The sequence below is a fragment of the Salmo trutta genome, chromosome 34, assembly GCF_901001165.1.
Source record: "Salmo trutta chromosome 34, fSalTru1.1, whole genome shotgun sequence".
Lineage (NCBI taxonomy): Eukaryota > Metazoa > Chordata > Actinopteri > Salmoniformes > Salmonidae > Salmo > Salmo trutta.
This window is the reverse complement of record NC_042990.1, coordinates 3,152,583-3,166,864: the sequence shown is the minus strand read 5'-3', so window position 1 is coordinate 3,166,864 and position 14,282 is coordinate 3,152,583. Positions and strand designations below refer to the sequence as shown.

The 14,282-nt window shown below is 39.9% G+C and overlaps 2 protein-coding genes and 1 long non-coding RNA gene across 3 annotated transcripts; 2 read left to right on the top strand and 1 right to left on the bottom strand.

The window, feature by feature from the left end:
- Nucleotides 1-1,574: 1,574 nt before the first annotated feature.
- On the bottom strand, nucleotides 1,575-6,786 carry LOC115173324 (uncharacterized). Its single transcript, XR_003871582.1, has 2 exons — nucleotides 6,453-6,786; nucleotides 1,575-1,995 (listed from the first exon to the last, which is right to left on the bottom strand). It is a non-coding gene; the product is annotated as an uncharacterized LOC115173324 (long non-coding RNA).
- LOC115173323 (ly-6/neurotoxin-like protein 1) lies at nucleotides 2,821-4,904 on the top strand. The gene is made up of 3 exons (XM_029731312.1): nucleotides 2,821-2,983; nucleotides 3,849-3,959; nucleotides 4,363-4,904. The coding sequence occupies exons 1-3, from the start codon at nucleotides 2,929-2,931 to the stop codon at nucleotides 4,569-4,571; spliced, it is 375 nt and encodes a 124-aa protein (XP_029587172.1). The 5' UTR covers nucleotides 2,821-2,928; the 3' UTR covers nucleotides 4,572-4,904.
- LOC115173322 (chloride intracellular channel protein 1-like) lies at nucleotides 6,465-14,003 on the top strand. Its single transcript, XM_029731311.1, has 6 exons — nucleotides 6,465-6,540; nucleotides 7,356-7,465; nucleotides 8,357-8,482; nucleotides 8,800-8,906; nucleotides 11,569-11,750; nucleotides 12,374-14,003. The coding sequence occupies exons 1-6, from the start codon at nucleotides 6,499-6,501 to the stop codon at nucleotides 12,533-12,535; spliced, it is 729 nt and encodes a 242-aa protein (XP_029587171.1). The 5' UTR covers nucleotides 6,465-6,498; the 3' UTR covers nucleotides 12,536-14,003.
- Nucleotides 14,004-14,282: the final 279 nt, after the last annotated feature.

Genomic DNA, 14,282 nt, shown 5'->3' with positions numbered 1-14,282 from the left:
GAGGAACTCTAGAGCTCTGTCAGAGTGACCATCAGGATCTTGGTCTCCTCCCTGACCAAGGCCCTTCTCCCCCGATTGGTCAGTTTGGCCGGGCGGCCAGCTCTAGGAAGAGTCTTGGTGGTTCCAAACTTCTTTAATTTAAGAATGATGGAGGCCACTGTGTTCTTGGGGACCTTCAATGCTGCAGAAACATTTTGGTAACCTTCCCCAGATCTGTGCATCAACATAATCCTGTCTCGGAGCTCTGTGGACAATTCCTTTGACCTCATGGCTTGGTTTTTGCTCTGACATGTACAGTCAACTGTGGGACCTTATATAGACATGTGTGTAACTTTCCAAATCATGTCTAATCAATTGAATTTACCACAGGAGGACTCCAGTCAAGTTGTAGAAATATCTCAAAGATGATCAATGGAAACAGGATGCACCTGAGGTCAATTTCGAGTCTCATAGCAAAGGGTCTGAATACTTATGTAAATAAGGTATTTCTGGTTTTAATTTTGACTAAATATGCAAACATTTCTAAAAACTTGTTTTGTCATTATGGGGAATTGTGTGTAGATTGCTGATTTAAAAAAATATTTAATCAATTTTAGAATAAGGCTGTAACGTAACAAAATGTGGAAAAGGTCAAGGGGTCTGAATACTTTCCGAAGGCACTGTACATCACAAGAAAGAGAAGAAAGAAAACTTAATTTTGATGGGTGTGCACTTTTTGTAGAATTAAAAAAAGTAATAATTGAATGCAGTTGAAATGTTTATAAATTATGCTCTGAAATGAAAGCAACTTCCGAAAATGAACATTCGGATTATAGTAATATTATGTCTGATCTCGCAAAAAATGTCAAGTATGTATAGATAGGTGTTATCTAGAGCCAAGTCTATTGATTTTTAATCTGAAACTATCCTTCTATTGACACACTTGTTGAATTATGCAACAGAACGTGACAACAACAGTAATTAATGAGGCAGACAAGACAGCGCTGGTGAGTGCATGTGGGCATAGATTAGTGGAGGCTGGTGGTAGTAGCTATAGGAGGACGGGCTCACTGTAATGGCTGGAATGGAATTATTGGAACGGTTTCCTTATTTTTTGATAGCGTTCCATTTATTCCATTCCAGCCATTAAAATGAGCACGTTTTTTTGTGGTTGCAGCCCTGTTCCGCCCCTTTATGTATTAATATGTATTAATATATGCAAAATAACCCTGTGTATTTATGCAAATGAGGCACATATAACTTTATTTTAACATAAAATACATGATACCATTAGAAAATGTATGTATGAGTGCATTCTAAGAAAGAAAAAAAGTGAAATTTGACAATAAATTGAATTCCTCAATTTCCACCCAAATCCCTGAACTCCATTATTTTGTCTGTGCCAGTCAAATGTTTTATGTGCTATAATTCAGTCAATATCTGATGGATTAAAAATAATAATAATTAAAGTTTAGAGTATCTTCATCCATTGTCCAACTGTTAATTGTTTTTAAAACCTTTTAACAATTTTTGATTACCGTTACTAGTGATTGTACATAATAGCGTCATGATGACAGAGATCTTATTTGTTTCTCTCCTTTTGCTCTCCTTCCCACCATCTTTCTCTCATTCCATCTCACAGCAGAGTCCCTGCATTGCAACACATGTTCTATGGGGATCACCAGTCTTTGTCTGTTTGGTACAACTACAACATGTAGCACCTCTGAGCCCAACTGCTAGAGCGGACAAGCAGGTACTGACCCTGTGGTTTCATCCAAGTAGGAAGCTACAATAAAAATAAAAAAAGTCATTCTTAGCTTATTTTAGTGTAATTTTTTGATAATTACTGTGTCATTTCTCAGTTAACCTAGCAATTTGTGTGCTGTTAAATAAAGTGCTACCCAAACAAAAAATACCTGTATTTACAATTGCTTCTTCTCTATTCCTTCTTCATTTAGTGTTCAACATCAGTAGCATCCTGAGCATCACGCGCAAGGTCTGCATGGCCACAGCTTCCTGTAACACCACATTCACTGTTAGCATCCTGTGAGCCGGCTACACCATCTCACAAACCTGCTGCAGCACCAACCTGAGCAACATGGCAGGCTGCCGGAGCCATCCAACTAACTCTCACCGTGGTCCTTGGTGCCACCCTTCGCCTTGACAAAGTATTCACAATAAGGACACCTCCTCCATTGAAGGGTGTTATTGTAGGTTGTAGCTCTTAGATACACAATGTATTGAAAATGGTTTATTCTGGAAAAGACTACAATGTTTATTCAGGCTAGTTTCACTAAGCTTTAGTTCCAAGTACCAATTCAAACTGGTTTTACTTCCAGGGCCTAGAATACACAACATCCTACTACAGCATCGGTATGAACAGTTAATCAATGTATGTATTTTACTGTATTAACATTTGGAACACGCCAGAGTGACTACACTTTTTAATGGAATAACTTCTTCTCAACCATGTCACTATTAATTATCATACGTAGTGAGTTTCCCCATTGAGTATGCTACACTGTACTCTTTTATAAGATAACCTTTCCATGCATTCTATGTGCAATAAATGATCATACTAAATACACTTTCAAAAATATCTGCTACTACGAGACACTGCATTATGTATTTTTGTGTGTGTGAAAGGATTGAACAAATAATAAAATAAAGATATTAAATTCCCTTTTTGACTGAGCATTCCAATTGTAATGTAAATGATCAGATACTGTCTGCATTCCAGACTTCTTTTCAGAAAAATGCCCTCTTAGCACTCTCATGGAGGACAATAAAACCTGCTCTACTTCATTCTCCATCTGCATCACCCCTTAGCAGGAAACTGGACGTTTCCCCATTCATTTGATTAGTGTTCTTTCCAGTCTCTATAAAGTGAGTACATTCTGCGATTAGGCCTCCTATTGACAACAACAAACACTACCCTCCTACAAGAAGATGAAAAGTAATATTTTGATTGTGCTGACTGTCCTGGTGGTCTTCATAGCAGTGGGTAAGTCATATCAGATTCATCTGTTCCTATGGCAATATTCAAAGACAGATAATAGGTTGTGATTTGATTAGTTCAGGTTTTTCACAAATTCTGTACTAGGTGTTTTTGTAATCAAATTGTAATATGATATGATGGTAGACATCCATGGGATGCATGTCACATATTCTGTATACAACAAAGGAGTTTGAAGAACCTGAGAGTGCTTTCTATTGTTTTAGTCCGATTACCAGTAATAATGCTGCATATGGGTACAGAGGCCGTTCTTATACTGTATGACAAGTTTAGTCTCCTGTGGTAGCAGTACCTTCACTAATAAGAGGATATTGACTCTATTGTAATGACTGAACCACATTTAATTGGCAAACTTGTAGATAAGAGAAGCCACTAAACACACTTCTAGTTTCAGGGCTGCGCTGTGTGTGCAACATCAATTTACACAGTATAGAATCGACCACTCATTTTCATGTATATACCTAATACCTATACATACTGTGAATGTCTAAACATGTACGTTTCAGTTTTTTATTGTGAATTGCTGAGTGAGTTATAGGTATGACGTCAATCTGTCTTCTTTCATTCTTCCACCTGAAGCCACTCATGACGTTCAGTCAGGTGCTCCTGTCTACCTACTGTATCATTGTTTGTGTCGTATTGTATTGTATTGTAACGGTTGTCGTCCGGACCAAAACGCAGCAGGAATGTGGATGCTCATCTTGTATTTACTTTAAAATAAACAAAATACCCTCTGCCACATCCTGACCAAACTACAATAACAAATAACCCTTATACTGGTCAGGACGTGACATGTATTGTGTTGAACTGCATAATTCATCAACTTCTCTTGCCTCTCCTCCATGTTCCACAGCCCAGTCCTTGACCTGTAAGCAGTGCAGTGTGGGACTCTTTGGGACATGTTTCTTTCCCACAAACATGGTGTGTGACAACTCCACTCTCAACTGCTTCACCGGAGAAGCAAGTAAGGAAACCTGTACACAAAAACTACAGTTGTGTCAAGTTGGCTGGATGTCCTTTGGGTGGTAGACCATTCTTGATACACACTTGAAAATGTTGAGCATGAAAAATCCAGCAGCGTTGCAGTTCTTGACACACTCAAACTAGTGTGCCTGGCACCTACTACCATACCCTGTTAAAAGGCACTTAAATCTTTTGTCTTGCCCTCTAAATGGCACACATACACAATCCATGTCTCAAATGTGTCAGTGCAATTGAGTCCTCCCCTTCATCTACACTGATTGAAGTGAATTTAGCAAGTGACATGAATAAGGGATCATAGCCTTCACCTGGATTCACCTAGTCAGTCTGTGTCATGGAAAGACCAGGTGTTCCTAATGTTTTGTCCTAAATCTCATTCCATCTAGATTTCAATTCCACTGGGTTTCTGAAACTCCACACCCGTGGTTGTCTGGACTCAGACCTGTGTGGCAAGACCATCACTGCAAGCATCCTGGGTGCTGGTGTCACGAGCAGCTTCTCATGCTGCCAGACAGACCTGTGTAACGGGGCCAGCTCCGTCCAGGTCTCTGTGACTGTAGCCCTCAGCGCCGCCCTGATGGCCTGGGGTATTTAGACTGGATATCCGGTGACAAAAAATGACTTCTGTTCACAGTATTGTTTAAACCTGTTACACTTCTGTTCACACTGTTTAAACCTGTTTCACACTGTTTAAACAGGTGTCAGACTACTTTGTCTCCATCCTCTATTAACTAGGTTTGGCACTGTGAGCTCAGAATTGTTTTTAAACTCCTCATCTACTTTAATAACATGTATCAACTGAATAATACTTGCAACTATGATATGCGACAACTTGAAGTGCCTTTACACTACTCTACTGAACACACATACCAATGCTGTAATATTATTCTGAATAATAAATTAATTAAGTCGTGTCACAAAACGGAAATAAAAGGTGCTGTTTTCATTGTTGACACAATAGTGTCCTCTACACTTTTATATTCAGACATTTTATTGAGAATGTGTGGTCAAAATGCTGAAACAATAATGGATGTTTGCATGATAATAAGTTGAACAAATACTGCTTTAGTTAGGAGCCAAACTCAGCTGGCAGACAGGCTGATGGAATCTTTCTCCACCCTGTTTCCCTGCAACTCACTTTCAAACCAGTAGTGCCATCAAGTGCATGCTAGAGATGACAGCACATTGGTGAATCTACAACTAGGCCCGATGCTGTCAAATGTCCAGAAAATAGTACTTAATTCAGATGACTGTTGGCTTTGATTTCAGATTCAGTGGGGTTCTACCACACCAAACTAATACATATTCATTTTTCAATATAAACACTTCAATATAAGTCCCAGAGCGTCTGCTAAATGACTTAAATGTAAATGTAAATATATATAAGCACCTCTCATTGATCTCAAAGGCAAGATATAAACACAGCATCTGTTTCCCCTGAGGAATGTAATGTTATGTACACATCATGTAATAACAATAGTATTATATATAGTAGCTTGTGTTTTATACCCTTCTACCCAGAGCATATAAACATGAACAAACCCACCTAATCGTCATGATATCACAATATTCCAGGAAATTGAATTCGTCAAATATCAATATATTTAGATAATTGTCTACCTACATAATGACACATTTCAGAAAAGGAATACACCAGAACACCTGATTAAGTGTCACGCAACACTTTCAAAGGTCTGTTACATAAGCTTATCACTGACGCTTGAGTGCCTGACCGGATGAGCAGACAACCGACGTTGAAATATCTTCATGTACATACAGTAGGCTGCGTTACAAGATGAAACGCCTCAATATCACGGTCTGCCGGCCTTTGGGCTAGTACAGGTGCAATTCCTTCCACGTTGTCTAGGCTTATTTTTGATTTCATAACCCAAATGACATAGATGACCTACTATAGACTAATTGTCGGGAAAATGTGATTACACCTTCCCTTCGTAGCCCCTCTCTTTTCCACATCTCTCTCGCGTACACACGCAGTCGGCGGCGTTGAGTTTAGTCGGCTAAGTTAACAACGGAGTACTAAACATCACTTGTTGCTAGTTGAGTGTTGTCTTGTACGGGGGACCTTCCACCATCAGAAAATGGAGGAATGAGTGTGTAGCGAGCGACACAGAGGGACGGGAAGCTGACGAGACTGTTTACTGCAAGTCCCACACATAACGTACGCGAGGTAAGGAAATGATACATTTGTTACAATTTAGACTACATTCTTACTCACCAAACTCTCTCGGAAGGTTGCTATTAAAGTCCTAACGGTTTGCAGCAAGACCTTATTTTCTGATGCTTGTTTTGTATTCGTTTATATAAGCTGCAGAATGTCTTGTCATAGCAGATAGTGGTCGACATCGGGTTTCTGTTTATTATTGAAATGAACCTAAATAGGCCTATCAAAAAAATGTGTGTAAGACTGCACATTGACGGTTGTTTCCCCTCCCAAAACCAAACCGCCCTGTCTCACCTTTAGGTCTTCCAGTTCCAGCGGCAACACTGGAAACAAAAAAAAGATGAGTGACGAAAATAAACTTCAAGTTGAACTTTTTGTGAAGGTAAGCGACATCATCAAATCCATTCCGCTCTGATATACGTACTCATATCTTGGACAAGTTACTTCGTAAACAATGCGCCGTTGCATTACGCTATCAACGTGTCACTATGCGGTAGTCTACAGTGTCGTCTATTTTACTGAAACATCATAACAGCCCAAGCATTTCTAAAACAAGATGACCTATCGGTGAGAAAAGTAAACTGTTGTCGCGGAATTTGTTCCAAGACTGAATGCCTAGAGAAGGCCTAATGGCTTTCATAGTAGGCAATAGCCTATATTTAATAAGATAGAATTACATTAGGCTATTTATTAACAGAAGCTATGAGTATTGCTGTACGCCATTTGGCACATTTGTTGAATGGCCGGAAAATGTTCTGATCTTATTAAATGTACATTAAGATAATACATATGCTATATAGGCTCCTTAATCTATATTTAGTAAACTGGCCAGAGCAGCCCAGGGGTGTGGTCATTCGGAGGAAATGATCCAATATAAAAATAGTGAGTCTTTTTTCCTGCTCTCATGGTCCTTCGTGACCTATAATGATTTCTCTGTGTGAATATGTAGATGTATCTTTTTTTTGTTCATGTATGAAAGATGTCCTTGTGGTAGCGTCTTAAAAAGCTGACTTCTTGTCCATTTCCCCGCCATTCAAATTTCAATGTAGGCAACTTCATAGTGTTGCCCATATTTATGTTTAGAATGAATCTAAAACCATGTGATCCCTGTTTGACTTCCCCTATCGATCTTCGCTATTATACGATCTTCTTGTTTGGATGATTTACCATAATGTAAGGACTTCTATCCCATTCTAGGCAGGCAGTGATGGCCAGAGCATTGGTAACTGTCCATTCTCCCAGCGTCTCTTTATGGTGCTGTGGCTCAAAGGAGTCACTTTCAACGTCACCACCGTGGACATGAAGAGGTCTAATACCTATCAATCTGTATTTATATTACATATACATTTATATTACATTTGCACATGTCTAAGCTACTATCTGTCTTTATACACCGTAAACTCATTTATACACTGAACAAAAATATAAACGCAACATGTAAAGTGTTGGTCCCATGTTTTATGAGCTGAAATAAAAATAAATCGGGGAATGTTCCATACGGACAAAAAGCTTATTTTCTTTAACATTTTATGCACAAATTTGTTTAAATCCCTATTAATGAGCATTTCTCCTTTGCCAATATAATCCATCCACCTGACTGGTGTGGCATATCAAGAAGCTGATTGAACAACATGATCATTACACAGGTTCACCTTGTGATGGGGGGGCTGAGAAGTATTTCTGACTGCAATAAAAACCCTTTTGTGGGGAAAAACTCATTCTGATTGGCTGGGCCTGGCTCCCCAGGGGGTGGCTGCACCGCTGCCCAGTCATGTGAAATCCATAGATTAGGGCCTAATGAATTTATTTCATTTGACTGATTTCCTTATATGAACTGTAGCTCAGTAAAATCTTTGAAATTGTTGTATGTTGCGTTTTATATTTTTGTTCAGTATAGTAGGAATTAACCCTTTTTTGTCACAAACGTATGAATTTTTCACATTCACATACGCTCATATGTCTCTACCTTCTACCTCTTTCTCACTTCCTCTAATTGTCATTGTTTCAAGTCAAATCAAATTTTATTTGTCACAATCGCTGAATACAACAGGTGTAGACCTTACAGTGAAATGCTTACTTTACAAGCCCTTAATCGACAATGCAGTTTTAAGAAAAATACAGAAAAATAAGAAACAAAAGTAACAAATACTTAAAGAGCATTCCTGTTTCTTCCTCTGTAATTTTCTGTCTCTTGATAGGAAACCAGACATCCTTAAGGACCTGGCCCCTGGTGCTCAGCCCCCCTTCCTGCTCTATGGGACGGAGGTGAAAACCGACACCAACAAGATAGAAGAGTTCCTGGAGGAGAACCTGTCCCCTCCAAAGTAATCACTCCTTCCATCATTTTATCCTTCTATCCATCCTCTGATCATACCATCAGACAGTTATGTTGCTACTTGTATCAAGCAAAGTTTTATACCCTTCCAGGTCTATGTTACATGTGCCATTGTTGTGTTGAAGAATCATTTGTATCTGTTGTTTGCCTCTGTAGAGTATGTCGATCGTTTATGTACTGCACTTGCATGAAGGCTTTTGATAGTTTATGTATTTAACATTTGTTTTTATGTTCCTCTCGGAAGACAATATGTTTTCTTCATGATACCTCACTGACTGAAATGTTTTATGCCTCCCCCCTCCACAGATACCCCCGCCTGGCTTCCAGGAACCCTGAGTCTAACACAGCCGGCCTAGACGTGTTCTCCAAGTTCTCAGCCTACATCAAGAATTCAAACCCCCAGCTCAATGACAGTGAGTGACAATGACGAATCAGGATGAACTGAGCCCGACCCTTTATGCACAACAACATTGTTGCATGCTAGCAAGCACTAGGGCCGGGACGATACCAGTATCACGATGCTCGTGAGTATTGTGGCAAGGAAACAAAACACAAAGCAGATGCTACTTCTTTAGGAAAACAACCCTGATGTTGGAAACAAACATCATTATGTTGTCATCGAGAGTCACATTTATTTATTTTCCAAGCTATAGCACACAATATTTTATATACTGTACATCAGGTTTTTAAATGACCAATGAGTTTGGCCTGCTTCGTGTTTTCATTTTTTGAATGGAAAAAATATTGCAATACTGGTATCGTCACAAGCACCTGCAAGAAGCTTCCACAATCTGTTTCTGTTTTCCAAAAACAGCAGGGAATGTCTTTGTTAATGGCATTATGCTCAGAACTTGGCGTCTCTGAGCTTGGCGTCTCTTCACAAAGCGGTCGCATGTTGTCTTGTATTTTTAGCAGCTCTTTCGGAAGTACAGTGAAAAGTACCCTCTACTCAGATAAGCAATTGTCACGTGCAAAGTTTTAAAAGGACATTTTAAATTACTCTAGTTCAACAATTTACAACTGTGCCTCAAGTCCTTTAAACCATGTTTTTTGTTTTTATTCAAATAATGTTGTAATGATATTAGCATACAGGGCATTTAGAAAGTATTCAGACCCCTTGACATTTTCCACATTTTGTTACGTTACTGCCTTATTCTAAAATATATTAAATTGTTTTTTTCCCCTCATCAATCTACGCACAATACCCCATAATGACAAAGCAAAAACAGGTTTTTAGAAATCTGAAAAATTGAATTATTCCATTTACATCAGTATTCAGAACCTTTAATCAGTACTTTGTTGATACTTTGGCAGCGATTACAGCCTCAAGTCTTCTTGGGTATGACACTACAAGCTTAGCACACCTGTATTTGGGGAGTTTCTCCCATTCTTCTCTGCATATCCTCTCAAAACTGTCAGGTTGGATGGTAAGCGTTGCTGCACAGCTATTTTCAGGTCTCTCCAGAGATGTTCCATTGGGTTCAAGGCCAGGCTCTGGCTGGGTCACTCAAGGACATGCAGAGACTTGTCCCGAAGCCACTCCTGCTTTGTCTTGGCTGTGTGCTTAGGGTCATTGTCCTGTTGTAAGGTGAACCTTCGCCCCAGTCTGAGGTCCTGAGCAGGTTTTCATCAATGTTCTCTCTGTACTTTGCTCGTTCATCTTTCCCTCAATCCTGACTAGTCTCCCAGTCCCTGCTGTTGGTAAACATCCCACAGCATGCTTCACCACATGTATGGTGCCAGGTTTCCTCCAGATGTGATGCTTGGCATTCAGGCCAAAGAGTTCAGTCTTGGTTTCATCAGACGAGAGAATCTCCAAGTGGACTGTCATGTGCCTTTTACTGAGGATTGGCTTCCGTCTGGCCACTCTACCATAAAGTTCTGATTGGTGAAGTGCTGCAGAGATGGTTGTCCTTCTGGAAGGTTCTCCTATCTCCACAGAGGAACTCTGGAGCTCTGTCAGAGTGATCATTGGGTTCTTGGTGACCTCCATGACCAAAGCCCTTCTCCCCAGATTTCTCAGTTTGGCCGAGCGGCCAGCTCTAGAAAGAATCTTGGCGGTTCAAAACATCTTCCATTTAAGAATGATGGAAGCCCCTGTGTTCTTAGGGACTTTCAATGCTGCAGAAATTATTTGGTACCCTTCCCCAGATCTGTGCCTCGACATAATCCTGTCTCGGAGCTCTACGGACAATTCCTTCGACCTCATGACATGGTTTTCGTTCTGACATGCACTGTCAACTGTGGGTGTGTGCCTTTCCAAATCATGTCCAATCAATTGAATTTACCACAGGTGGGCTCAAATCAAGTTGTAGAAGCATCTCAAGGATGATCAATGGAAACAGGATGCACCTGAGCTCAATTTCGAGTCTCATAGCAAATAAGGTATTTCAGTTTTTTTATTTTTAATACATTTGCATATATTTATAAAAACCTGTTTTTGCTTGGTCATTATGCGGTATTGTTTCTAGATTAATAAGGAACATTTTTTATTTATAAACTTGGTTGTTCACCCATGACTGCTGATTGGCTGACAGCCGTGGTATACCACGGGTATGACAAAACATGTATTTTTACTGCTCTAATTACATTGGTAACCAGTTTATAATAGCAATAAGACACCTCAGGGGTTTGTGGTATATGGCCAATATACCACGGCTAAGGGCTGTGTCCAGGCACTCCGTGATGCCCGTGCTCAAGAACAGCCATTAGCCATAGTATATTGGCCATATATATACACCACACCCCCTCGTGCCTTATTGCTTAATTAATCAATTTTAGAATAAGGCTGTAACATAACAAAATGTAGATAATGTGAAGGGGTCTGAATACTTTACAAATGCACTATATATATAGAGAATAGTAATTATATTTCTATGAGTCATATTGTTTCATGGTGCAGCACGTTCAATTCCTTCTTTCAGAGGTTTGTTTCAGTCTAATCGCAGGGAGCTCAATGAAGGCTTTACTTGCATGATACTACTGAGGAGTTCTCCCTTTGATTGTACTACAGTTTATGTACGTGTTTCAGTCTTAGTCAATGTGTTGTACTTTGTGTGTTCTCTGCATGGTCAGACCTAGAGAAAGGCTTGCTCAAGGCCCTGAAGAAGCTAGATGACTACCTTGGCTCCCCACTTCCTGATGAGATTGACGAGAATAGCGCTGATGATGTCACTTCCTCCTCCCGTCCCTTCCTGGATGGGCAGGTCCTCACTCTGGCCGACTGCAACTTGCTTCCCAAGCTGAACATTGTCAAGGTAATCCTTTGTTTTAAGCCCAGCTTGTGGCCTAGCGTGAGGTCTATAATCAAATCAGTATTAATTGGTGTTGGTGGAGCACTTGTTTGCTAAATGTTCCCACATGTACAGTAGTAACTTCAGTGAAAACTGCAAAGTAAGATCACAAGGACATATTCACAATAGTGTTAAGGCAGATCCAATGGGCTCTTTTGATCATTATTGTTTGGACTACAAACGTACAATTATATTTATTGGCTATAACTGTTACTTTTCTTGTCTTAACTTTTTTGTATGTTACTTTTTGTTTGGTTATTCAGTGGCCACGTGTATTCAGAATCAGAATCCCCTTTATTCACCAAGTACATTTGCATGTACAGGAATTTGACTCAGTGAAATGGTGCTGCCACAATAAACAGAATATACAGACGACAATAAGCAGAATGTACAGACTAAATATATTGACGCCGAATTTACACACTGAAGCTAAAAGCTAAAAAGCACAGATTACACTATGAACACTATAAGCAACATTAGAACTATGGATGTAGAGATGTATGAATAAAAACTGTTTTACAGGATGATGTGCAATGGGGGAAATAACTCTCCCTTTCTTCTTCTCTGTCTCTCTGTCCAACCCGAAGGTGGTGTGTCTGAAGTATCGCACTTTCTCCATCCCTAAGTCTCTCTCCAACCTGTGGCGGTACCTGGATGCTGCGTACGCCCACGAGGAGTTTTCCTCTACCTGCCCCAACGACACGGAGATACACATCGCCTACTCAGCCGTGGCTAAAGCACTTAAGTAGGAGGACAAGGGGATTCCATCAGTCACACACACCAGCAAATACACACACACACCTGTTCAGATATCCTAGACACACTCACCTACCTATGCACACACTGTACATGTGGCAGCATACACACACACCAATGCATTCACACATACATGCACTCTCTCAGACACACGCACACCATTCCAATAGCCGTTCTTGAGAACAGAAAATCAATATTACTGTAAGATCAAGTTGGAAATGTTTCATTGGCCACTTAAGAGTTTGTGAAACTCTCTGAGGCTTATAGTTTATGGTTCCCTTTTTGTCACGTGCCACACCCACTCTTAATGCTGTATATTCAGGGGCAGTTACACACAGTTAAAGTTCTATACACGGGCAGTAGGTTACATATGGTAGCAGCCAACTGAAGGTATAGTGGTCTGTTCAGTCTCTATGATTATTTCTGCACTGCATACATTGCCACATTACCCCCTATTAGTTTCTACCTCTCGGCCAAGCCATAAAAAAACTGTTTCTGTTCCACGCATACCTAGACCAGTTTAATAACGGCTTCCTGCAGCTGAAAGAGAGAAGTTTGTTATAGGCGTGTCTACAGTTATACATTATTACAGTGTTGATATATTTTTCAGGGCAAACAGCTGTTAACAGGGTGGATGACATGGTCAGTTTGAACCAGTCATTGTATACATGCTAAATGGTCAGAAGTTAAGGCTCAGGGAACGGGAAAGCAGGTCTTGGGCCAATTGTAGTACATTGGGGCACACTATACAGAGGTGTTTCTCAGCACACATGTATCCACACAGAAAACGATTTCAACAGACCTCGGCTTCTCCTTTCTCCGGCTTGTAGCGCTGTGACGGATTTAACAAGCTTATGTCCCCATTGTAAGGCTCTTTTGCTAGTAAATCAAATCAAATTGTATTTGTCACATGCGCTGAATACAACAGGTGTAGACCTTACAGTGAAATGCTTACATACAAGCCCTTAACCAACAATGCAGTTTTAAGAAAATACCTTAAAAAAAAGTAAAGAGAATAAAGTAACAAATAATTAAAGCGCGGCAGTAAAATAACAATTGCGAGGCTATATACAGGGGGTAATTCAAAGTGAAGGATATTTTTGATACAATGAAAAAAAACCTGTGAGAGGCTCATATTGCAGAGCAGTTGAGTTACTCCAAACGAAGTAATATGGCCATTGTTGCTGCTTTAGAAGAAGTACTTGACTCTGTATGGCCTTGAGGCACCAAGCCAGTTCAGTCATGTTTCACTGTAAATCTGAGGGAAAACTACAGGATGTAATGCAGACGTGCACACGCCTCCTCGCATGACTAAACCATAAATGTCACATTCATAAAAAATGGAGATGTTCATTGCATAGATAACTGAAATCTCCAAGGGGAGAATGCTACGGGATTGTGCATTTGTACTCTTTGATATGGTTAATGATGGAAGACTCAATTAAACTTGAAAAAAGAAAAGAGTTTGAACCTTTAGTGAGCCAAATGAAGGGTTTTACTTGAGGTCTATTGAGCTGGGTGTTGTTTAGGTTGTTTAAATCGACAACACCTTTGAACCTACTACCGCCCTGTGCTTTGTAGTGCACACTTTGAAGTCTTCCATTTTACAGAGACTTGAAATTCAGTCCCCTGGGAAAGAACTGGAAATATTAGCTTGGGTTCTATACAATCCATATCGGCGTATCAAGTTCAGCGTTACAGCGTGATTGAAATTTAAAGGCAATGTTCCCGCTTTAAAGG